General features: G+C 35.9%; 1 protein-coding gene across 9 annotated transcripts in view; it reads right to left on the reverse strand.

The window, feature by feature from the left end:
* The window catches only part of CADPS2 (calcium dependent secretion activator 2), a 316,209-nt gene that overhangs the window by 60,270 nt on the left and 230,364 nt on the right, over positions 1-25,575 (reverse strand). For 5 of the 9 annotated variants that reach the window (XR_008449684.1, XM_054065601.1, XM_054065594.1 and 2 more), the window contains exons 15-19: positions 19,918-19,981; positions 18,232-18,355; positions 15,381-15,401; positions 3,943-4,046; positions 194-350 (exon numbers count right to left, since the gene is read on the reverse strand). Coding sequence is in view for 8 of the 9 variants with exons in the window: in XM_054065601.1 (XP_053921576.1) it covers positions 194-350; positions 3,943-4,046; positions 15,381-15,401; positions 18,232-18,355; positions 19,918-19,981 (470 nt within the window). In the remaining variant the exon portion in view is untranslated. The remainder of the gene's footprint in view (positions 1-193; positions 351-3,942; positions 4,047-15,380; positions 15,402-18,231; positions 18,356-19,917; positions 19,982-25,575) is intronic. The other 4 variants (XM_054065620.1, XM_054065610.1, XM_054065632.1 and 1 more) reach the window with 1 other exon arrangement.

Genomic DNA, 25,575 nt, shown 5'->3' on the forward strand with positions numbered 1-25,575 from the left:
GAATAAAGACTGAAATGGTGCAAGGATACAGAGAAACTGCTTGGCTTCCAAGAAACAGTACATCAGGACACATCATAAACACCGGCATGGTCACTTTATTTTTGAGAATTATATTATTTAGAAATATTTTTCAAAAATGTGTGCACATTGAAAAAACTTATGCATACAATAAGTGAAAAACTTCAGATCTTACTGTCATTTCTGAGGGCATTATTCAGTAGCTGGAAAAGTGGGAAGCTGTCCCAAGAATCCTGCGGCTGTGTCTCAAGTACTGAATCCATATCAACAGAATAAAGAGACAAAAACTTCTCTGCATGCTCAGCCAATAATTCTGGCCACCAAGCAAATGCCTGCAAACGCAACAAAATAGAATTACTAAACACGAGTCATAAAGCAGAGGGATGTGTCGTATCTATGGCAAAATACATTTGGATATGTCACTTCATGTCTTATCTCATTTGGGGAGGACGAACAGGCCAAGTGGAAAATATGAAAATATTTTATAAAACATTACATCAAAAATGTAAAAACTCAAATAGATTATGCTGGAAAATATGACGTAATCAGAACAAAAACTTAAGACAAAAAATTAAAAAAAGGAATATAAATCCATGCAATTCTTTTTGCCAGAGACCAAAGAAAATAACAAAGGCCTCGGTCTTGGAAAACTACTGTGTATGCCTCTTTTTTATTTCATTCAGTTCTAAGGCTGTAAGTAATCAGTTTAATTTATTTTTCAAACAAATTCTTGTGAATACATTTTGCACTTATTTGTCAGCGAGAAGAGATGGTTTTAGTATGAAATTTTATTCCTTGAAGTCTAAGGGTTTTTTTTTAAACAAATACAGCTTTTTAATTCCTTTAAAGCTTTAAAGAAGTCAGCTCCTCCTGAAGAAGGCGTCCAGTTTTCATTCCATAAATGCTACAAATACATCTTTAGAAATTCACTAATGTCTATATCATTTACTTAACAACAAGTTGGAAAACAGAGTTTTCTTTGGTAAAAGATTAGATTCTTAGATAATCTTAACTTAGAAGAAGAGAGGAAATCTGTAAAAAATAGTGTGTCAGCAAGTAAAGCCAGCTCCACTTTAAACACTGCTTCACATCTACCTCTTGTACCTTTTCACTGTCACTTAAATGTAGGCTTTGAAAGGTCAGTATTGAAGCTGAGTGTTGGATCAGAGGGAGATGTATGATCCAAGAGTTAAAGATGAAGGTGAAGTGAGCTTATGAAATAGGATGAATATCACACACTGCTCAGAGTGTTTTGTTCAGAGTTAACGAAAATATCTCATGGTGAGAAATACCTTCACATAATAGATAAAAAATGTCTTTCCCTTCAAGCTTATGCCCCTCATCTTGAATACCTTGTTTTGAATATTTTAGAGTCACCAACATGGGACACATGTAGCTTGATCTATGCATGTGCCAAGTTCGCACAATTTCAAATAAAGTCACAGAAATTTTCTCTTGCTTTTCTGAAATGCAGGTCCCAGGTAATGACCAATAATGTACTTGGGCCTGAAAGGCAGCAAATAAATGATAACTTCTGAAAAGTGTTCTACAATTATTTTTTGGCACCTGGACCTTCTAACAACTGCCTGTAATACTTTTTGACATCAGGCGAATGGAGAAATGATGAATTGCCAAGAGGTTTTAAAGAAATGCTAAGCATCCTCTGCTATTACTGAAAAGTACTTTATGCGTTGCAGTGTCAGGATTGAAGAATGCTGACTGGCACCATAGTGAAAAGGATAGATGAAGCTTCAAAAATTTTGGCAAGTGTTTGAAATGTCTTTTCCCTCAAACCAGAAGATGTTTCTCATTAATAAATCCTGTTTAAATGGGAGCTTTCTAAAGGAACAGACTCCTTACCCTAGAAAATAACTAAATGCAAAGAAATAAGGAAAGAAGAAAAGAAATGGTTACAGGCATTGACTGATGGCCCTTTGAGGCAAGCAAAACTCTTCTGAAAATATTGCCAAAAACTAAAAACAAGCAAAGCAAAACCAAAATCAGATAATCAGCGCATTTTCTTTCCATCTTCTTCCCTTTTGCAAATGACATTTTGAACCCAGAAAGAAATTCCTCCGACCCTCTCAAAAACTACCCATCATTGCTTAGGCAGAAAGGAAGAAGAATATAAAAAACCAAATATGATACCTAAGATAGTTGTTCAGTTGTTATGGTTAACATGAAAACAGGATAAAGGCAATTAACAATTGGTGACATATATTCTAAGAGAAGAAAAACATTGACTGGATTAAAGGAAGACCGAGGCTCTTAGATTTAAAAAGACACACAAATGCAGCAATACACCACCAGAAACCATCAGAACAATTTATGCTACACATTCAATGCACAGTTCCATGCTGTAAATGGTGAAGTTCATCAGGAATCACATACCTCTCTTCCCTTTGGGAATCCCAGAAATTTGGAAGTGTTAAAAAAAAAAAATCTCATATTAAAAAATGTGATATAGATTTAGAGATTACTGATCCTTTTTGCCAAATGTACTCTCAAACAATGAACATTTACTTAAAATTAAGATGTGAAGTCGCCATCCTTAATCTTTAGTTTCTGAGTAGGGAATGTATAATTTAGTGAAATTCTACATGCTCTATAAATTTCAGTAAAATTGAACATATACTACATGAATGAAGGAAGGGTAAAATAATCTTAAAATTATCTTTATTCTTCTCCAGCTGTCTTAGATTAGATTGAAAACTTTTGCTGAATTGATTTTTCTCAACATACATGAAATATATTTACCCTTCTGAAAAATACCACACTTTTGAATGTAAATATGTACAGAAAATAATTTTTGAACAGAGATACTTAATCATACATGTATCATTTGATCTTTCCTGTGTTCTTTTCCACAGAAGTCAAATACTCTTACAGCAATGCAAGTCCTCAAAAGACAAAGAAAACAATATATACATTTTATTAAGTAATCATTACGGAGTAACACAGTGGCAACAGCAGTGTAGGACAGGATCTCCAGGGAATTAATTTCAAATCATCAAAACAGCTGTTTCTTCAGTATAAGATAAAACATCTATAACAAGTTCACACATGACAGATGTAGCTAAAAACTAGATTCCATAGTGTGATATAAAACCAGATGTTTTGAATGACCATATTTATAAATATATATACTAAATCATGTTTATCCCTCTGCATATTTTCCTCAAAATAATTTATTGATTTTTTTGAGAACATTTTTAAAACAATTTCCTGAACCTTAGAAAACTGTATTTGTTAAATAAATGTTAATAATATATACAATTGTGTGTGCCTGGTCAAGTTTATTTTTGTAATTCCTTGATATAAAAAGTGCTATACATCTAAATATTCTAAATATTATGGTTTCTGTATCATGAAACAAAAGACTTGAGAGTAAGAAACATGAAACTATTCTACTTTATTTTTTCTACCTATAATGCTATTTTAAAATGTACAAGATTAAAAGCAGTACTTTTCCACTCAACAGAAGAGCAATGTAAATGTGATTATTACACCTTTCATTATTTTTATGTTAAAATCAAGACCTACAAAGCATGATGAAAACTAGCATTCAGTTATGTTTTCTCTCTATCTTGAGTAAGAGTTGAAAAGTTGTAAGGAACAACCGCATAAGACTATGAATGTTTTCCATACCATTTCACCACCTCCAGCACAAAGATGCTTTCTCTACTTTATGCTGTTTAATTTTCATTTCTAAACCTGCAGGTCATTCAAGCGAACTCAAGTAGAGTTTTATTTCACTTCACTTTTCATAAGCTTCAAGTCTCTTATTCCTCTGTAAATGTGAACTGCCTTAAACATACGTCAGAAGATAAAGCTAAAATGTTTCTTGACAGAATTGCTTCGCATCAGGGGAGAAAAAATCTAGGAACAAATAATTCTTTAGAGCAAATGCAGTTACAGCCTCACCTCTGAATGATGTTCTTCATTTTGCTGCAATACTTCGATACAGAGTTCTGCGAGGTGAAGAACCTCTTCCAGTTTTCTAGCAGGTGTTGCTTGGTTCATGGTCTCTACATGAATATAAAATGCAAATCAAAATTGCTTTAGTTACAAGTATGATTGAACAGCAAGAGAAAAGGTTGTCAGAAAGGAATGGGAATGGTGCAAAACTAAAATTTTCTGAGGTATAAGTAATTTCACAGCTTAAGAACAATTATTTAATAGAAATAAATGTAGCTGAATTTCCAGATCACTAAAAAGAGAAAATATTTAATTCATAATAGAATCACTGGCCATTATAAACATTATGTGATTTATTATGCAAGAACTAACAGGTGCATCATGTATTAGATGCTCAACTTCTGCAAGAAGCAAGTTCTAATTCTCTTCACGGTCAGATATACAGAGACAGCAGACAGTACAGACCTTTTTTGTTATTGTATTGTCAGTACAATGCTGTTCTCGCTAGATAAATCATTACTTTCATCAGCAAGATTAATGCATTTTGCATCAGTCAAAAATTCCCAACATTTCATCTAAATAAGACATTACATTTTAGGTGTATTTAAAAATAAGAAATGTATAAAACACTACAATCATTCAAATAACTGATTTTCTACCTGCTGTTCAGCAATAAGAATGAATCTGCATTCTTTTCAGTAACATAGTAAAAAACACTAGAAAATAAAGGTGTTAAAACAGAATTGACACAAGCCTACTGAATACTTAACATAAAAGACAACAAGGACAAATGTAAAAGTTACAAATGACATGAGGATCACTCATTCCAAAGAGCAGACTTCAAAAAGCAAGGAAACAACAAAGGGAAAATAAATGTAACAAAATTCTTACAGGACAATTAAACTCACTTTAGTTTTCAACTAAAAAAAAAATTCAGGAAGAGTCATGGGAGATACAAGAAGAGACCAATTGATATGTTTTATAATCTTAGTTCAATCAGTGAAAGTAATTTGTCCAGCTATATGATTTGTATCTTTAGGAATAACTTCCATATTAGATATCTAATCTTGTTTACTTAAGAAAGCCCTCGTCCCTAAGTGTGAACCATGATATTGTACATAATAATCCCATGTAAAATATAGGCACATTAACCAGGTTTGGAGAGGACCTATGAAGCTGATAACACAAGGTGAGTGAGGGTCTCAGGAATCCTATTTTCTCACTTCCCGTGCATGTTCATGGATCACATGAATAGCAAATCACATGAATACGCACCTTCATATGCAGAAAATTCTGCTGACATTTCTTTCCCACTTTATGCACTCATCATGACATAGAACATCAGCAGATTAATTAAAAAACTTACATAATCTCCGTGAAGTCAGTTAGACTATCAAACTGCATGCACTAAACATTTTAACACTTAACATTCCTGGCAAGTCAATACAACTTTTCAGACATCTTAAAGGCAGGCGACTTTGTCCAGTTCTTCAGCACTAACACACTGATGCACCGTACCTTGATTAAATATATAGATTTAGTGCAATTTCTGAAGAAACATTGAATTAGAACCTCCAGCAAAGGTGTCCAGTAGACACCTACTTGAAGGTGACTACAAATCCTTGTTTTGTAGTTTTTACGCAAAAACCAAAACAAGTATATTAGTTACTGAAGCAAATTTTTTTCCAGTCTTATTAAAATACACCACATAGACATTTTGAAATAATGTGATTTCCAAACCCACAATCTAACTCAAGAAAGAGTAACTGTATGAACGTGATGAAGCATAAAACATACACCAGGACTCAAAACTATATCACAATGTCAAGATTGCAGTTGTTAATATTGCACTGAATTTACAAATTTGAAACTGTAGAATATTTACATGAATATAACCACAACTATATTAATGTATTACACCAAGTGAGATCAGAAAGGATTGGTCTAATTCTTCTTATTTAGGTTATAGTATAAAGACTAATATTGGATTCAGATTTAAGTAGTGGTTTCTATGCTTATGTTGGGCTGACACTGCTTGTTTCCTGTAGTAGTCAGTGCGTTCCCCTCCCTGAACACATAGCAAAGACTATTCATACAGCTGATACATCATTATTAGTATCACTGATGTTAATGAGTCTTAGGAATAAGCAGGTGATATTAATACAAAGCATGACTGGCGTATCTGATTTCAGCATAAACAACTCATTTCATTACAAATTCAGCCTGATCTCTACAGACCTTACCACTAACAAAGTAAACAAAATAATCACATTCATAATTGCATTAATTCCTAGTGAAACTAAATAAGCTGTAAACTATTCAAAAATTATACCGTAGAAGGGCTCCTCTAAACTAGTAAAAAAGCAATTCTAATAACTACATTGAATCTGATGTTGCATTTTTGCATTGGAGTAAGTTCACTTATTCCACACCTGGAATAACCTCAAGTTAGCCAAAAAATGGCTATTGAACAGACATCTTTACCAGAGGGGAGAGCAGGAGAAAGACCATAGATTTACTTGAGATTACTCTGAACTACCACTGTAATGAGATCTTGATGAGAAGAAACATCATCTCAGAGAAGTATTATTTCCATTGAGCAAGGCACTGAGGAAATACAGTTCTGGTCATCTGAGCTGACATGATGAATTTTGGTCAGAAATCGCATTGAAAGGATAAGAATTCTGAAATGGCATTGAATATAGAGTCTAGTCTTGTTGCGATGTTTGTTTGTTTGTTTGAAAGGCATAATAAGCCTAATAAAATGAAGGATGAAAGAGGAGATCCTACACAGTTCCTGCAGGAGTCCCAACACGAGCAGTGTGGGAACACAGTATTCCCAGTGGGACATGTGGGAAGGAGAATACCTACTTACGATCAGGGACAATGCTGGCATAAAAATAAATCAGTCATGATAAATTATTTAAGGAAGAAATTGCAAGGATTTCAGTAATTATGGGACTAATGTTCAGGAATATTTTTTTCAATAGGATTTGTGTGTTTATGAGGAAAAAGAGGACAAAAACTATACATTTCCATTTGAGGTGAGTATGGCAAGCTTCTGAGTGATGTTTCATGGCAGGAATGACTAAAGGTGTGGGACAAATTAGGTTCAATGAAATCCAATTTCAAGTTTGCTTTATCTTTCCCATGCTATTTATTATTTACTAGTTTACTCTGGAACTACTTGCTAAAAACACGCAAATTACTCTTGATGTTTCATACAGCTTTCAACAATATTTTAAAAATAAATATTTTCCTTTCAGATCTGTTGATAAGAAAAGGTGGCAGAGAAATGCGCTCACTCTGCATCCCTGGACAAATCTTCCTAATTTTTTGTGACTTACTTATTCAAAGAATATTTCATTTGGATGGTATATGCTTCCTTATATTTCACTTTGGCTTTGCCTAAAGTTTCCTCTTCCATCTCTAAGTTACCACATCAGCTAGTCTTCTTTGTAACTAATGACCATTCTCTTTCCAAAATCTAGTGAATATGTGTCATGAATAATCATCATTTACTCAGGTGTATAAGGGGCCATAAAATAATTTGAGCTAAATATAAACTTTTTTTTTTAAATCAAACAAATAGCATATTTGAAATATGAGTAGCAATAAACTGTTATCTGGAAGTTTCAGAACCTCCAAAATGTCTGAGCAAAACATCTGTGATTGTCTTTATAAGCGTAAAAAAATTACGGGAATGGAAATCAGTGCTGTCAGTTTTCATTATATTCATGATGTCTTTCTCCTCACAATTACTAAGGGTTGTTAAGATGTGTTTACACTGCTCAAACTAACAAGTTGCAGCAGGAGTCGAGCCAGTAAATATGCTGCTTGACATCTTTTAGCAAATAAACAGAAAAAGCCATCAATCATCTGCTTTCACCTTCACATTCTGCTGAAACGAAAAAGCAAACCAGGCTTCGCAAATAATAGATGCTTTCTTGAGTACGCATTATCAGTGAGTCAGATAGGTACCAAGAAAACATTGTTAAATGAGCTAAGTTGACTGACTGAAACACTACTGAAACAAAAAGGTGACCGCTTCATGGACCAATGGAGTATAGTGCTGGAAGAGACAGTCACACAGGTCAGAGAGCTTCTCCATGTTCCTCCTTTCTTGAGCTCATCAGTATGTCTAAAACCTAACATCATTATGCCTAAAACCTAACTTAAGCTTGCTTTCCAGAAGAGAATTTATCCTTGAAGACAAATGTACAATTCACCACTTAATTTTTCTCCCCATATGTAAGATGCTAATTATATGTATTTAATTTCTCATTGGCATTTGGTGAGCACAGGAATCTGCTGACTAAAGAGTTGTTTCTCCTCTTTGGCTACAGTGCACCTGGGAGGTACCTGTCTATGCCCTGCCAGTATTTCCCCTGTAGTATAGCATATATCCTTTACTGCTTTTCCCATCCAGTATTTCATCCTTCCTCATTTTCTTCAAACCAGCATACCCAGATCAAGGACACTCAGGACAGCCAACCTGTCTCCAAGTCAGAGGGTCTCCAAAGACCATGGGCAGCAATAATAGAAAAAAGGCAAATAGTTGTGTGGCACTTGAGAATGGCTGCTCCCTGGGATCATTACATCTCTCCACCACCAAGGGCTCTGAGAGAGACCCCAAGTCCACAGCCCACATGAGTTACAGGCACCTTCTCATCCAGATAGCTAGGTGGAGTTGGAGACTTCTGTGGTGATACTGCAGTTTAGGTGTTGGTCAAGATCATTTTATGCCAGACTGCAACAGAACATCTAGTTAGCATTTTGATCCTTCATTAAGACAACTGGAATTTAATTTTCATCTACACTGTTAGCTGGTCACTGGCAGCACTGACAGAATAGTTTGGGTTGGAACAGACCTTAAAGATCATCTAGTTTCAAATCCCATGCCATGGGCAAGGACATCCCACTAGATCAGTCTGCCCAAGGCCCCATCCAACCTGGCCTTGAACACCTCCAGGGATGGGGCATCCACAACCTCCCGGGCAACCAGCGTTCATATGTGCCAGTGTTCATATGCTCGTATGTTCATATGTTGTGCTGTAATATAATGCATTAATGTTGTGATGTAACATTAATGCTACCAGCTTTCAAGCCTGGAGAAAGTGCAAAATGTCTACTGATGGAGGTGTTTAACTAGCAACTAATTCACTTGTACGCATTTGCCAGAGTTAGACCCACAACAGGGTAGACAACCTGATGACTGCTGGGCACCAAACTTCTTCCATGACGTGCTGCACACACAGCAGTGCACAGCGTGGGCAATTTTTGGAGTTTCTGAAGGAACACTGCCTGTTAGGATATTGTACAGAGATATCTCAATCTTATCTGTTTCTTTTCAAATCCAGTTGTAGCATATGGAGTCTGAATGACCTACCCTTTACTCCTAAATAATCAAGGAATCTGATTATTCACCCCAAAGAGGAGCCTTGGAGTGAACTAGTATTGATGCAGAGGGGATAATAGGGAAGTCCTGCAGTAAAATATGTCACAATATAATTTGATAATATAGATACATGACAATTTGACCTGAATGGAGCCAACGCTACTTCAGTAGGGCCCATTAATTAGGGCTTTTTGACATGTGAAACCAGCAAGACTGCTTCTGGACTTGTATCAAAAGCAGTACAAACATCAATAAACTGGAGCTAATATATGTTAATAGACATGAACCGATTCTCCAGAGTTTATCCACAACTGGGATAATCCACTCATAGATGATTTCAATTTGACTGTAATGGATTTTCTTGCAAAATCACACATAAGTAATTCTGCATGAAAAAGTAAGGAGTGGACAGCGGAGAGGCGATCCTATATTCTTCTGGTTAAAAAAAAAGTAATTCTAGCCTTACATAAATAATGGCATTTAGCTTTAATTATGATGTAGAAACCAGAGGTTCCATAATTGCTTTCTAAGAATTCAACAGGATTTTTAATTTTAGGGACAAAAGAAATTTAAAAATTAATTACCATTACAAATTATGTACAGAGAGATTATGAAATCTGTAGAAAGTTTGAATTCACATCTCCTAGTCTAAAACCTATCATTTTATAAAGTGGGCCATAGTACTATGTTTTATTTTTTAAAAACTTTCTTGTATTATTCAATGGAGTCACCTTCATGGGCCAATCATTAACTCAAAAATCAGTTTTGAGGAAATGACATAAATTGAAGAAGAAATTGAGGACATAAAATGAAAAAAAACCAGCGAGGACATAAAATAAAAAAAAATGTAACACAGATCTGTAAATCTTGCAGTACACTTGTGCAGTAGCTTTTCTTGATACATACTTAGATAAGAAATTCAGTTGATCTTATCTATTCTGACATTACTAAATCACTTGATACTGAACCTCACTAGAAAACTACAAGTTAACCTGAAAAAAATGAAGATAAAAAAAGAAGCTGTGTATTGTATAAAGAAACTGCCTGGAGAGAAAGGCAATGGGTAGTGCTGAGAAAGAGCAAAGAACAATTTCTTGAGGAAATCCTTGCAGGTCCACCTCAGAGCTGCACGTTAATATTTTCATATTTTAATATTTGGAGTGCACTGATGACAACGTTGTAAAACACTGGCAATACACAACAGTGTCAATGTGCAGCAACAAGAATTGGATAATTCCAAAGAATTTGAAAGATAAGCAAAATTTAATGGTTCAAGAGGGAGGGAATTAAACTTTTGATACATGAGTGACGATAAATATTCACTATAAACTGGCATCTCATCAGCTAGAAATGATCAGAACTATGAAAACTGGATCAAATTAGCTTTTCACAGAATGGCTGTGTGCAACTACAAAAAAAAAATTATGCAGACATGCAAAGACAAGCCTTTCCTTGAATATGTTAGATTAAGCATTTCTGGTATAACAGTGCTACTAGTACTGTGCAAGGCATTTCATGGGGATGACTGCACAGTTCTTGTTACTAATGTTCAAGGAGGTAGAATTCAAACTTCAATAGAGGAAGACTTGTAAGATGAAAAAATGAAGAGCAGGAGGTTAAAACTCTGAAATAAGGTGATAAAAGCCTAAGCTGTATAAATATAAAAAAAAAATTGTCTAAAAACATGTAACAGGGTGAGGAGCAACTGGAGATGATGAAATGCTAATGAAGGAGGTAACTATGTGAGATAAAGGACAAGGTTACTGTGCTAAAAGATAGGAACTAATTAGACTGTAAGGCAATTCCTACACCTGAAGAGCAAGCGAGATGTGAAATGGCCTTCAGTGGGTGAAGCAGGGTGCAGAAAAGGGGAAGGACAAAGATTAACTCAGTGCAGCTGTTAGGAGAGGATGTGGGTGGTATCAGGATGTGGACCCAACAGTCCAGGGGGTCTTCTCCAGGCCTCTAATCCAAAATTGAAATCAGGGACATTTGCCCATATCCTCATCTTTCCATTTAGTTGCAAAACAAACAGAGACCAAGAAGGTGCTCTGCTGCTATTCATTTTTGTTTGCTCAGTGAAATGAGCATGCATGGAGAGCTTTAATCAAGTCCTCTTCAGGTACAATGACTCTCTCCACTTGGCTTCTCAATTTCAATAATGTTTGTAGTGTTCTTCTTTTTAAGTCAGATAGATCCTTCTGAGCCTTGAGGGCATTTACATACTACCTTTCGTTAGAAACTAGTATGTAACGAGTATGTTAATGAACGATGTCCTTTAAAAAACCAGCAACCTGTTGAGTTGCTCCTGACCTTCTGTTGTATGATGTTAACAGTTATTCAGCCTTTGACAGTGTGTCTGCCAAAGAAATATTGGGATGATAACTGCCTTTGAGCAATGCACACACACAGTAACTATTTGCTCTGATTTTAGTCACATTTATTCTTGTTCCTTTTATTAAAACTGATTGGCAGAAGGAACCCAGTATACTCAGTCACTACAGGCTTTTAAAAATAATGAATTAAAAGACAACTGCCTAATAATTCAAATCTTTACAGTCGGTTTCATGCCTTAGAAATTAATATCTAAGAAGAATGAGAGATACTGCCTTGTACGCTTCACAGCCATTTACGACTTTAATCCTTAACCCAGTCCCTTTTTTTTCTCCACAACAAGATAAAGCCCTCGTGCTAAAATATGTATTCACAAGTAAGTTTCTATTACTTCTCTTAGGCAATGACAGCAGCACTAGCAGAGTCCATTAGTCCTCAGCCACTCAGATTTCAAACAAATTTAAATGGGGAAACCCATTTATTTCTGGGAAGGAATAAATGAAGTATTTTATTAATCTCTGTGCATATTAGTGGATGTGTATAAAATGTAAATAAAAATATGAGTACTTGATAATGAAGGCATCTTTTTTGAAGGACAGAAAAAAAGGGAAGGAGGCATGCAAATTTATATAAGTTCTTAATTGGAAACTATACAAAATGCACCTGGAGAATGGTATCTGCCTCTGGTCTCCGCATCTGGCAAGTCCATTTATTCAACATTACGCACAAGAAGAGTTAACTGAAGTCAAACACTGAATAAGAGAGGAAAAAACGCCATATACAAAATAATCTAAAAAGTACTTTGGGGTAGCAAAGTCTCAAAGGCAGCATGTGCTGAAATGAAAATGGTTTATACTTAAACAGAGATTTTCACATATTGATGCTGTGATCATATTCTCAATAAATTATAAAACCTCCTGCAAACTACAAGGGCATTATATGAGAGTTCTTAGACATGGTTCAAAACTATAATAGTAGGTTTGCTGCTGTTCTTCCCGTAATGGCAATTATACTGACTCAACAGATTAACTACTCCATAAGAATTTCAACAGTACATGCAGTAAGGAATGACATGCTGAACTCTACATAATTGTCATTGCAAATGTAATTTTTATTGAAAAAAGCTGTTCTATACTCATAATAGCACAATGACATGGGAGCGCTAAATAAAATGTCATCCTGACTGCAGACAAATCCTGTTGATGCAAGTGCTGCTTATACCACTGTGCCTGCCATTAAGAAAGCAACCAACATCTTCTGGGAAAGCATTCAGTCTTGTTCAATTGAGACAGTGAAAATGAGAGCACTTGGGGAACAAACCCGGGAACCTGGCAACCACAGTGCGAAAAAGGATTTTTGCAACAAAAGGAATTTGCATGTTCACCTCTGTATTACCTAACAAGGACACTCCTGCAGTTCAAGATCTCTATATGGTATCTAGTACACAAGTTAAAGGGTAAATAATCATTATCAAGAAATAGCCTCCCCTTATTTTCCACGACAATGCAATGCAACGTATGGTATTAGGGCTAAGCATACTGTACATGAAGTTCACGATGAAATCTGTAGGAGTTTAGCTAGTGACAAAACCAGGAGCACAATTTGGTCCTGTTAGCCAGTCTAAAATATAATTTTATAGGGATTCCTTTCATCTGCTTAATCTTTTACATCAGGGAAATTGGTTCAATGGGACACAAAATTCTGGTGGAACAGAGTCTATTTACTCCGTCCAATAAAATTAATTTTTCTGAGTTGTCTGGTTAATCTTCAGCTGCATTTTTAGTCAGAAGTTGAATTTAATTAAGCAATTAACTTATAAACACAGCCTATAAACCTCTAGCTTCAACTAACTCACACAGTGAATTTCCATTTACTCACTGTATGTGATAGGCTTTCCTCTCATCCACTTTCTAACATAGACAAATGCCAGGTCCCTTAAAAGGATAGCTTTGCTATCCTAAAACCTTAAGAATAGAGCAACAGTTTCTTTTAAAGTGTGCATAAACCTAATTTAAAATGACCAAAATCAGGTAATCTTTTTTTTTCCCCCTCTATGCTTGTAACTGTATGCCATATGTGCTCAATGGTCTATATTTCTGCCATAATGAGCCTGAGGAAAAAAAAGAATAGCAAGCATGTGGCACAATGAAGATTTGTACTTGAGGTGAAACACATTATATAAAAGTGTACAGATGAGGTTTTAGAGAGCAAAGGTCAAAGGACACAAACTTTAAAATTAGTTTATCATTTCACAAATTAATTTCAACAGTTTTGCAAATTTCTAATTTGAAGAGAGATTTTCTTCAATATTTACAGGCATAAAAATACTAAATGGAAAATTTGTGCCAACTAGCTTCAGATATCTTGCCTAGTAGGAAAACTTTCTTAGGGTTCATTTGAATTTGATGCTGTGAGATAGGTCTTTTCACAGAGAAATTGTTGAAGAAGCCTCTAAGCACAATGAATCACCTGCTTAATGAACCCGTCCCTGTTGATCAAAGGAAGTCAGGAGATTCCCTGATAACAGTGAGCTCCCACGAACTCATTCTAACAGGCTGTGGCTGAATGCCCATACCACCACCCAGTCATCTGCTCTCTTTTTTCAACAATTCTAAACAGAGCTCTTTTATTTCCAGGGACTTTAAAGCTTTCACATGAAAACCAGTGTAAAGTTTGAGCCAGTGGAATTTTCTGGATCTTCAGTTATGAACACCAATTTAAAAAAAAGTAGGATTTTTAATTTGCTACTATTTTTCGCTTACTCGTTGGCTAAAGAAGCTATTCCTCCAAAAATGGACCATCTTTCTCCCTGCAAGACCCTTGTTGGCAAGGAGCTCCCTTTTGAACTACTTTAAAGTAAGTCATCACCCAGGTCTGTCTTTCCAGATGGAAAATTATTTCATCCTGAGAAAGGTACCAACTCAATGCCCCTTCCCATAACAGTGGTTGATATTTGTGGAAATCCCAGAAAGCATCACGACCAGGCTTCCATTGGGTTTGTGTGTACGTCTTTAAATAAGTTAAGACAAAATAGTGCATGCATCTGTTTCAAAGTATATGTATGCACAATCCCTCAAATTTCTGTGCAGCTAATACTACTTTAGCCATGCTCTTTTTATGATCACTCTGTTAAATATTTGGATATAAGCACTCAAAATCCCTCTCTGCACTACTGAAGAACTTACAACACCTTCATGAAATTAGGAACCCAAAGAACTATCAGCCTTCCAAAACACTGCTGTAACTATAAAAAGAAACATATCACTAAACAAAGCTGTATCAGAAAAACATAAAACCAGCTTTACAAAACTAGTTTTCCTATCAAGATGTTTATCAATAGTACCAGCAGCTCCATTAAAAAAGGATAAAATTTTTGCTGATGACTATGAAATTATATTTCCCTAAATACACAAATTGATTTTAATAGCCAAACTGCTCTCCATCATGTAATTACACCATTTTCATAGAAACTACAATTGCATCATATCCCAAATTATAAAATTATCTAAATTCCTAATAAATACACATACTATAGCTAAGTACCTGCCTAAATGTAGAATGTATGGACTATACCACATCAAAATTAATTTTATTGTTCACACATATTCTGGTCAATGTGCTGGTATTGTTGAAATCAACAGAAATAATAAAAAAGCAGACACAACATGCTACATCTGTACTACATGCAGACATGCACACAAACAGTAGTCACCTGAGTCCTTTTCTCCTGTTGCTAAATACAAAACAAACAAACAAAAGAGAGAAGTAAAATAACATTACAGAAATGTAACTATTTTAATTTCATTAAGAATAGAATAAATACCAAATAAGGACTTAAAGTCTTATTACAATCTTGAGGATAGCAGTGAGAGTCCTAATAGATAGCTCATCAAAGTGGTGGATTTTGTCAGCTGAGGGACAAATGGTGTACCTGTTTAGTTCTACAGAGTCTCTATTTCATGCTCACTGGCTGAGTTTGCACCCATACTGGGGCTAAGAACTTCAAAACATAAATAATATTAAAAGAATATAAGAATATTATTTTTGTTAGAATACTCTTTGCATCTCTACTTTTTAGGTAGTTACTATTAGTCTTGATGTATTACTATTATAATTGATATTATCATGCAATAGTTGCATTTTGACTGACTGATATGCTCATAGAGTCATAGAATGGTTTGGGTTGCAAGGGACCTTAAAAGATCATCTAGTTCCAGCCCCCCTTGCAATGGGCAGGGACATCTCCCACTAGATCAGGCTGTCCAAGGCCCCATCCAACCTGGCCTTGAACACCTCCAGGGATGGGGCAGCCACAACTTCCCTAGGCAACCTATTCCAGTGCCTAAGCACTCTCATCACGAAGAATTTCTTCCTAATGTCTAGTCCAAATCTTCTCCCCTCCACTTTATAGCCAGTCCCTCTCATCCTGTCACTACATGTCCTTGTAAAAAGTTCCTCCTCAGCTTTCTTGCAGGCCCCCTTCAGGTACTAGCTGGCCGCTTCGTTGAAGCCTCCTCTTCTCCAGGCTGAACAACCCCCAACTATATATTTTCTGTATGCAATTTGAGAAGTAAGCAATTAATGCAAACACCAGCATGAATTACTTTCAAGGGAAGAACGTAATTTCAGTGTATGGATACAATAATGCTTCCATAAAACCAAAGAAGCAGAATGGAACCTATTGCTGAAAACTATTGCATTTAAATTGGTAAAAACGTAGGATATTTGTAATGATCAGAGTATAGAAACAGATCATTACAGATCTCATGTCTACTGAAAACCAATGTGTTTAATTTTCTGATGTTATGATGCTGAAGCCCTTCACTTTCAAATAGCATTCTATTTTATCCTCAGAAAAGTACTCAACCTATTTCTTGCTGAGGTCCCAGACTTCTTTATGCAGTAATCTATTGTGCTTTGGGTTTATAATTACCTGAGTGTAAAACCACTTACAGAAATCTAGTTGTGTTTCAATCAAAAGACAATAAATTCAAAAGGAAATTTGCAAGTCAAAATACGCCATGGGATGGACGGCAGTTTCATTTGCTGTTCCAGCTTATGGTAGTGTTAACAATGTGCATTATTTAAAGTGCAGAATTTGCTACTTGCAGTGGAACTGCCACAATTCTCTAGGATACAGTTAAAAACCCCAGGTGAAAGTGCATTTATATTACCATAAAAAAACTTTCCCAATCCAATTTAGTGTGCCTTTAGATATCTTCTGCATGCTTTTGTCAGCTTTTAAAAATGTTTCTATTTTTATACCCACTATTTCAAGGTTTGTTGAAAGACTGAAAATTAAAAATCACCTTTATAAATAAAGAAATATAAAAGCTAAGGAACACAGTTTTTTTTTCTTTTTTGTTTTCCAGACTAGATTTGATATTCATCTTTCTTTCTTTAACACAACATGATATCATAATTAATTATGATAAACCGGTTACTAAGATGGTTTCACGTTGTTACTCCCATGATATAATACTGGTTGCTATAGTGATGAGATGGGTTTTTTGTTAATCACTTGTGAGACTGGTTAACTCATGTTTTTCAGAGAATTTGAGCAGAAATAGAAAAAGGAAAAAAGTTGGCTTTATAATATTGCTAAACACATGAGGCTTCTTCATTTTGTTGCTATGATAACTCTTTCTTCTAGTGTATTGCTAGAAATACATGCTATAGAAAAACATACTATGCATAAAAATGGGATTTTTTTTTTTAAAGCAGAATTCATCCTTCATATATACGCCTGTTAATTGACTCTACTTCTAAAAGAACAGTTATATAGATACATACACACATACTGTTTTCTACTTCTGGATATATCTTTACAGGTCAGTCTGAAGCTTTCTGCACTCAGATGTGTCAGGACAAGGCATTTGACTACTACGACTTTCTTTTTGTTCTATATAAGGTTTATAAATACTGAAATGACATTGCGTATTCTAGCCAATTTTTTCAGCAATATCTTAGTTAAATTAATGGTATAGATCCTGGAACATACACAAGTTCCAGAAAAAAATGCAGACCTAGTATTTTGCCTCATTAGTTCATTTAGGAAATCAGGATGTAATTAAGTTTTTAATCATCAGATTGTTATTACACATCTGACAACATAACAGCAAAAATAAATAATACTTATCTATCCGTCTGCTTTATAAATACATCAGAAAGGCATCTATACTCAGTTTTCAAGTTTCAAGGTATTGTTACTGCCGATAGGAAAGAATTTCCTGTCAGTAGTTTAATTACTAGAAATAGTTAGAGGAATTAAAGAAAAAAAAACATAAACAACCTATTAGGTTTATAGAGAACTCAAAAGTAAGAACAAAGGGCAACTTAAATTAAGAAGCTCTAGTCTTCCATTCAAACAGGGTCCCAGGAGGCATATTAAAGCAATGAATAGGAAAGAGCTCCATAGTTCACCAGCTGAGATTTTAATGAGACATTTCCCCTTGCTGTGGAAGGGGTTCGTTCAGGAAAGGGAAAAGGCTGATCATAGAATATTCAGTTAATAGGCATTTTTGGCTTTTACAGCCACTTTGGCACTTGATTGCTGTACTAACCTTCTATTTTGGCATATTCTGTAAGTCGAGTGTAATTGATCAAGGCAGCCTTCTCCAGACATTTTCTAACCACTTTCTTCACTTCTTCTGTTGGTATGGGAGTGGCAATATCTTTCATCAAAACCTGTGCCAGAGACAATTGTACCATTTGGTTACACTCATTACCCAAAATCCATGGGAAAAGGATAAATGTATCCTTAAGTTAGTACAGATCTGATAATGACTTAAGGCAGAAGTAAAAAAGGAACTACTTCAGCTGGTGGAACTAGATCTTTGTCTTTGCAGTTTTTGTTTTTGTTTTTTCCAACCCTGGTTTAACTGCCTACATGGTGTTTATATACATTATCTCCACGGTTTGGCATCTTGCAGCATGCCAGTCAGTCTTTGGTTGGGTAGTGCCAAGACCAGTTATAATAAGCAGTGAAAAAGGCAAATATAGCAGGAAGGGAAATACTGAGCTTCTGGCAGACTATTTTATTATGGACAAGTAGAAGAACCAATCATATAAAGCTTCTCAAAACTTCCCAGTTTTTAACATCTATTCATTTTTAAAATATAGGCCTTTGATAAAATGGATCACTTGTTGCAAGTGAGGTAAACTGAGAATATATATCTCTTTAAATGAATATTTTCTGGGTTACTAACAAATGAAAATACAGTATTAAAAACTTTTATTCTGGACTTTTTTTTTTTCCCCACCCAAGATTTTCAAAGACAGTTAAAACAAAATGTTTGTAACCCATTCTGCATCCACAAGTATAAGCATGCACATTTATTCCCAGTCAAGACGGACAATGATGTTACTTGAGCACCAGGCAGCGTACCATTGCCATTTGTAACAGCAGGAGCAGTGACAGGAAAAGGCTGTTTCGCATCACACAAAGAAATCTGCACATCACTAAAATCACTGAGATTTTAAGTGAAAGAAAACATGCGCATACAGACTATGTGTTTTTGAACATGGTAGAGGTTTTCTAAGGCAGAATCTCTATCCATGGAGTGTTCTGACACTCCTCAGGACCAGACCTCTCAGATTTTGGCAAAGCTACACAGACTGGGTCCTAGGCTTTTTGGAATTCATACCTTCATCAAGCTCCTGCTGATACAAATCCTCTGGAATGTCTACTGGAATTTAAAGTTCTCTTTCCTCAGAGATGACTGAGGTGCTTTTATCATTATGAAGCCATCTCCTTGCCAGTGAGTACAGGAAGATTTGTTGGGCAGGAGTTTACATTTATAGCTGCCCTTGTCAGTTCTGCTGCATATAGCTTTTTCTTCTTAAATTGACTCAGATTATGCATTTATGGAAGATTGATTTATATAGAAGCTTTTTAATGTTACACATCAGTATAGACAACATCATCAGCACAGAAGCCATAGAAAGCGGAAAAGGGGGGGGTGTACAGTAGACTTCTACTACTTTAGAGATAATGTTGGGAAATCGTTAAATTATAAGGAAACAGAAAGTCTCTACAGTGGCTTAAAGTGAACATCCAATACATAAGTCCTACAGAAAACAGCAGTTTGCTTCTGTGGAAGACTTTGAGAAAAAACACTCCCAGTGAATGACTAAAACCAGTAGTGAAATTCCTGAGGAGACGTAAGTCTGCTTTCAGTAGCTGGAAGGCAAAAGAAAAATGCAGACTTAGTACTCAAGCAGAATTTAAAATATGTTTTCAAACTTACCCTTTCAAGTAATGAAAGGGTGGCTTTTAAAGCTCCTTCAGGACGTCCAAAAGGGAAGCAGTACCTTAAAAAGTAAACAAATAAACAAAATAAAAAGTAAACAAAGTAAACAAATAAACAAACAAAAGACAAAAGAGGAAGAGAAAGTGGTCAGAATTATGTCATCTAAGTTAAGAATTACTTTGAGATGTAACTGCACACAATTTGCATTAAATTATATTAGCAGAAAACTCCCATACACAAAGTACTAATGATAGCAGAAGGTTTCTTCATCAGTCTGTCGTGATGCATATACATATTATAGAAGCATTAGCTCACCAGCAGCTCAGGCCTAAATACCAAAAAAATACAAAAGACAAAAGGCATCACTTCTACTTTCTCAATTATGAAGGATATTTAACGGTCTCTAATGAGCTTAATTGTCATCTCCCTGGAAAGAGGTACTACTGCCCATGTAGCCATGACAGCTACTGGTGCTGTGAAGTAGGCCTCTGTGTATTATATCTTGTTTTAATATTGGATTCAGACAGGGATAAAATGTCAGATATCTAAGTTTCTAGAGATAAATGGGAATAAAAATGCCCGCAGATATTCTATAATTTTTCCTATTATATTATAAATAGCTTGGAAAAGCATTTTATGTTATCTTAAATTTTATCAACTATAACTTAAACCATACCCACTTCTGTCTTGATATTTCTAAAATTACGTAAATTAAAAAGTAATTCCATTCATCACTTTGTTTTCAATTTTTGTCTACTGGATGATCCAATATATCAGCTCAATGAGACTATAATGCTTAGGCAACTGTAGCCTCTCTTAATCCTGTCTATAAATTCTTGCTGGGATATCCCCAATTGGAAAAAGGATTTTTTACTTTGCTGAGATTATTTTTTTCTTATTATTACTCACTGAGAATGGTAGCATCATATTCTAATGTTTTTCAATAGTAAAATCTTTTCTAATGATAAAAGGATTCATACCAGTGTATTTTATATATATGACTTGGTCAGCCAAAATAAAGCTCTGTAAATGAGGTCAAAAAGAGGATTTCCCCCAGCAAGAATTCCAGTATTTATTTTGCCTAATTTTTTTCTTTTTTACTGAAGTGCTATAATTTTTCAGGGACAGGTTAACAGTAAGTAGATTTAATGATCCTTGGGCATCATTCAATCATCTTAAAACAGAACATATCTTTAGATGTTTTGTCTCCACCTTGCTTTGCACCATATTTCCACAGTTTTTGACTTCTCTTTCCCACTGTTTATTCCTATCAAACTCAAATTGTAGTTTTTTTAATAAATGTCACTAATTTTTTGATTATACTTAATATTTCGAATCAAAGACTTCCTTCCAGGTACATTCCGCAATGTAAATAACATAGAAAGCTTCCAAAACCCAACCAGTTTTGAGTTCATGGTGCAGTACCCACAGTAGAATAGGGATTACTCAGTTTAATGCAGAGACAGTATATATAGGCAGCAAGTCTATGTACGTGGTTGAAACAAGGAGCTTCTGACAGAGAAGAGGTGATTTCTTGAGACAAGCAGCTTAAAGAAAAGGAAATGTTCGCAGCAGAGGCATGAAGAGACACTCAGTAGTCCTGTCTCTGTGCTGCTGAGGAGGCAGGGAAACAGCATAGTGCTGGCAAAGAGATATTCAATCTCTTGGATAAAACCCAATTGTAAAAATAATTCAAAAGGCCATAGGGGATTATTAAAACTGGAAGATGCAAGTTAGCTGACAGGCATGGGAGAGCACCTTTTTCAGATGAATATGACCAAGTGACCTAACTGGACACAGCAAATGTTCAGTGCATCTCTGAAAAGGCAGGAAGAGAAATACACTCTTCAGTTAAATTGTCCACAATGACAGCTGACAAATGCATGCGATGCTAAGCAATAGAGTGAGGGCAAAGTTTAGAAAAATTCTGACAAATTACAGAAAAAAAGAAGTGCTGGTAATCCTTGAAAGTCTGTACCACTGACACCCTAATTAGGATGATACGAGTGATTAGGAAATGTTAAATGAAATTAGAGGACCAGCAAATCAATAAATATTAATAAAAGGAAGAGATTTCAAGTATACACATGCACACTTATCAATGTCTCTCTAGGACGAGATATAATGATAATATTTTGAGACACAATTTTGAATTGCTTCCTTGGACAGCTAATTTAAGACCCACATGAAAACGTGGCCTCAAATGTGAGCAGGAGATAATTTGAGAAGTGCAGAGTAGGAGAGGGGTTCTGTAGCTGTGATCAAAACCCAGTAAAATTTAATAATGTGGGAAAAGAGAACAGGCAAAAAAATTTCAGCATATGTACATTCAGTAAGTGTTTTTCATTTTCAAGAATGGAAACTATGAAAAAAAAAAAACAACTTGAAAAACAAAAGCCACAGCCTTAAAGGAGCAACCTAAAAAGCAAGAAACCTACAGTATGAGGGAAAATAAAAAAAAAATAGGAGCCCCACATTGTGACTTCTTGAGAAAGATGAAGAGATTATTGTAGAGAATCTGGCATTTAAAAATTGTAACATCTATCTGAACAAGGAAGACACAAAAGCCTCTAAAATGTTCTGTGGCACATGTAAAAGGCACAATACCTGAACTGATGGTAGGAGGAAAAACAGAAGCAGTGAGCCAGCTTGGGAGGTGGTGGGACTACATGGTCACAAGGAATAAAGGGTGCTCAGGGACAGTAAGGCCAAAGCAGGCAAACTCAGTGTATGCTTTGCTTCAGACTTCACTGCTGAATGTATTTTGAATGTATTTTTCACAATATTCAGTATTTCACAGTTATCACAGAAATTTTGACAGATTAAGATATGGAGTGGTTTTAATACCATGTTCTTAAGAAAGTGATCTCACAGGCAAGGTTATTCTGTGTTAAGATACAGGTGATTTTTTTACATTATTTGAGTATAGATGTTCTTTTAAAGTCCAACACCAATTCTTCATCAGGATGTCCTATATTGTGACTCTATATGCTTCATAAATTCAGATTCCAGGGCACTATTGTTTCTTCCTTCTCTAAATAGTGTGCTGGTATCCTTGTTTCAATACAGACTATTATTTTTTTTTTATTTCTAACATTTGTTCAGAGAAAGATAAAATAATTGCTTTTCATGTGGCAGAGCATTTTTTGTCTGTTTTGATTAAATAGGGTCTTAAGGCAAACCTTAGAGCCCTCTGAAGGATGGAGGCATTAGTCTTTGAATAATATAATTAATTGCTTTCAAGGAGGAATTTCTGACTTTGTTTGAATTCCATCAAAATCCACCAAGGCTAAGGTAAAAAGATCCTATGGTCACTGATACACTGCAAGCTCATCGACACACTCTAGTGTGTAGGTAAGAAGACATGGTGGTTTACCTTTATTTCTTCCAATTCAAATAATTATTTAGACACTATTATATATTTTGTAATTAGTATCATGCACATGAAGGCCTGAAGAATTATTCCGAAGATGCCCAGACTCTTTTTTTGTTCCCTTATGTCTTTATTCTTTCAAACATATTTAGAAGTCATCTGCTGCTTCAATATTTTCGGTGCCACAGCTACTCTCACTGATCTCACCATTGGGTATGAGCAAAATGAATTTCACTAACTGGAAATTACAGTGATTGTGTTTCTACCATATATGTGACACGACAGAATCATAAGTATGTCCACCACAGGCCAGAGGTCTCCCAGCTCCAATACGCCTTCATTCATTTTTTTTTTTTTTGCAGCAAGCATGACAAGATTGTCGCAGACATAGAATCATAGAATCACTAGGTTGGAAAAGACCACTAGGACCATCGAGTCCAACCATTCCTGTTTGCCACTAAACCATGTCTCTGAGCACATCTACCCGTCTTTTAAATACCTCCAGGGATGCTGACTCAACCCCCTCCCTGGGCAGCCTCTGCCAGTGCCCAATGACCCTTTCCGTGAAAAATTTTTTCCTGATGTCCAGCCTGAACCTCCTCTGGCGGAGCTTGAGGCCATTCCCCCTTGTCCTGTCCCCTGTCACCTGGGAGAAGAGGCCAGCTCCCTCCTCTCTACAAACTCCTTTCAGGTAGTTGTAGAGAGCAATAAGGTCTCCCCTCAGTCTCCTCTTCTCCAGGCTAAACAACCCCAGCTCTCTCAGCCGTAAGACTCGTAAGACATGTTCTCCAGCCCCTCCACCAGCTTCATTGCTCTTCTCTGGACACACTCCAGAGCCTCAACACCCTTCTTGTAGTGATGAGCCCAGAACTGAACACAGGATTCGAGGTACAGTCTCACCAGTGCTGAGTACAGGGGCAGAATAACCTCCCTGGATCTGCTGGCCATGCTGCGTCTTATACAAGCCAAGATGCCATTGGCCTTCTTGGTCACCTGGGCACACTGCTGGCTCACTTTCAGTCAGCTGTCAACCAACACCCCCAGGTCCTTCTTCTCCGATCAGCTTTCTAGCCACTCTTCTCCTAGTCTGTAGCACTGCACAGGGTTGTTGTGCCCAAGTGCAGGACCCGGCATTTGGCCTTGTTAAACCTCATGCCATTAGTCTCAGCCCAGTGGTTCAGCCTGCTCAGATCCCTTTGAAGAGGCTCCCTACCCTCCAGGACGTAAGTCTTCTTCCCCGCTACAGATGATATTATTTGTCATTACCCTCCTCCTGCCTTGGTAGGAAGATCTCTGTCCTATGCCACTTCATCGCTTCTCTGGCAAGAGCTATGTAATCCCATGGAAGACAGGAGACAGAAAATGTGTCAGGGAAGAATCTTTAAAGGAAATAAAGGAAGGGAGAATATTTTTTTTCCCAAAAGTAGTTGGTGTCAAGAACAATATCTGGTCTCTTTAGTTTAATAGAGAGATGAAGTCTCAAGTGAAGACATTCTCTATGCTCAAAAAATCCCTAAAACAACCTATTTGTCAACATGCCAGATACCAGTGAATGCTAGACACTTACCTCATCACACTAAAGTAGCATCCAACAAATATATAGCCACTAAGCTGGCTTATTGTGATAAACTAATAGATTTGGTGGTCTAGACGCCAATTTCATGCTAAGGTTCATACACCATCAATTGGTAGAAAACAGAATATCAGAGGTAATAGCACCTCAAGTTTGCCATTTCTTGTATTTATTCCCTAAACTTCTTCTGTTGCTATAGCAGTCCTAACATTGACAGTCCTCACTTATGATAAACTCTTTACTGAGGATGGTGGACTTTTGCTGATTTAGGAAAGTAAATCGTGAAACCAAGTAAATGGCATTAAACATCCAGAAAAAAGTTTTAGCTCCCATATATCAAAGATGTTTTCTACTTGTATAATTTTTCTGATCAGCACTAATCCAGAAACTGTTTTGGCTCAGTTATTTTCATACAGGCAATTTTCTTAAGAGTCATAGAGAGCTTCAGGTCCAAAAGGGCCAACAAAAATCAGGCCTATGTTCTTGCAAAATCTTTTCTACCATAAAAAAGAACACAGCTTGCATAATACATAAATAAATTATAAGCACAATCACTTGGGTAAATAAAATATTCCATATTTAATATATTCAAATATTCTTCGCATGTAGACTATTTTATTGTCACTCTGCTTCTTAAAGACCAAACTTGAGGACCAAAATGAGAAAATCTTCCAGACCAAACTTATATTAATTGAATAAATTATGCACT

The sequence above is a fragment of the Cuculus canorus genome, chromosome 1, assembly GCF_017976375.1.
Source record: "Cuculus canorus isolate bCucCan1 chromosome 1, bCucCan1.pri, whole genome shotgun sequence".
Taxonomy (NCBI): Eukaryota; Metazoa; Chordata; class Aves; order Cuculiformes; family Cuculidae; genus Cuculus; species Cuculus canorus.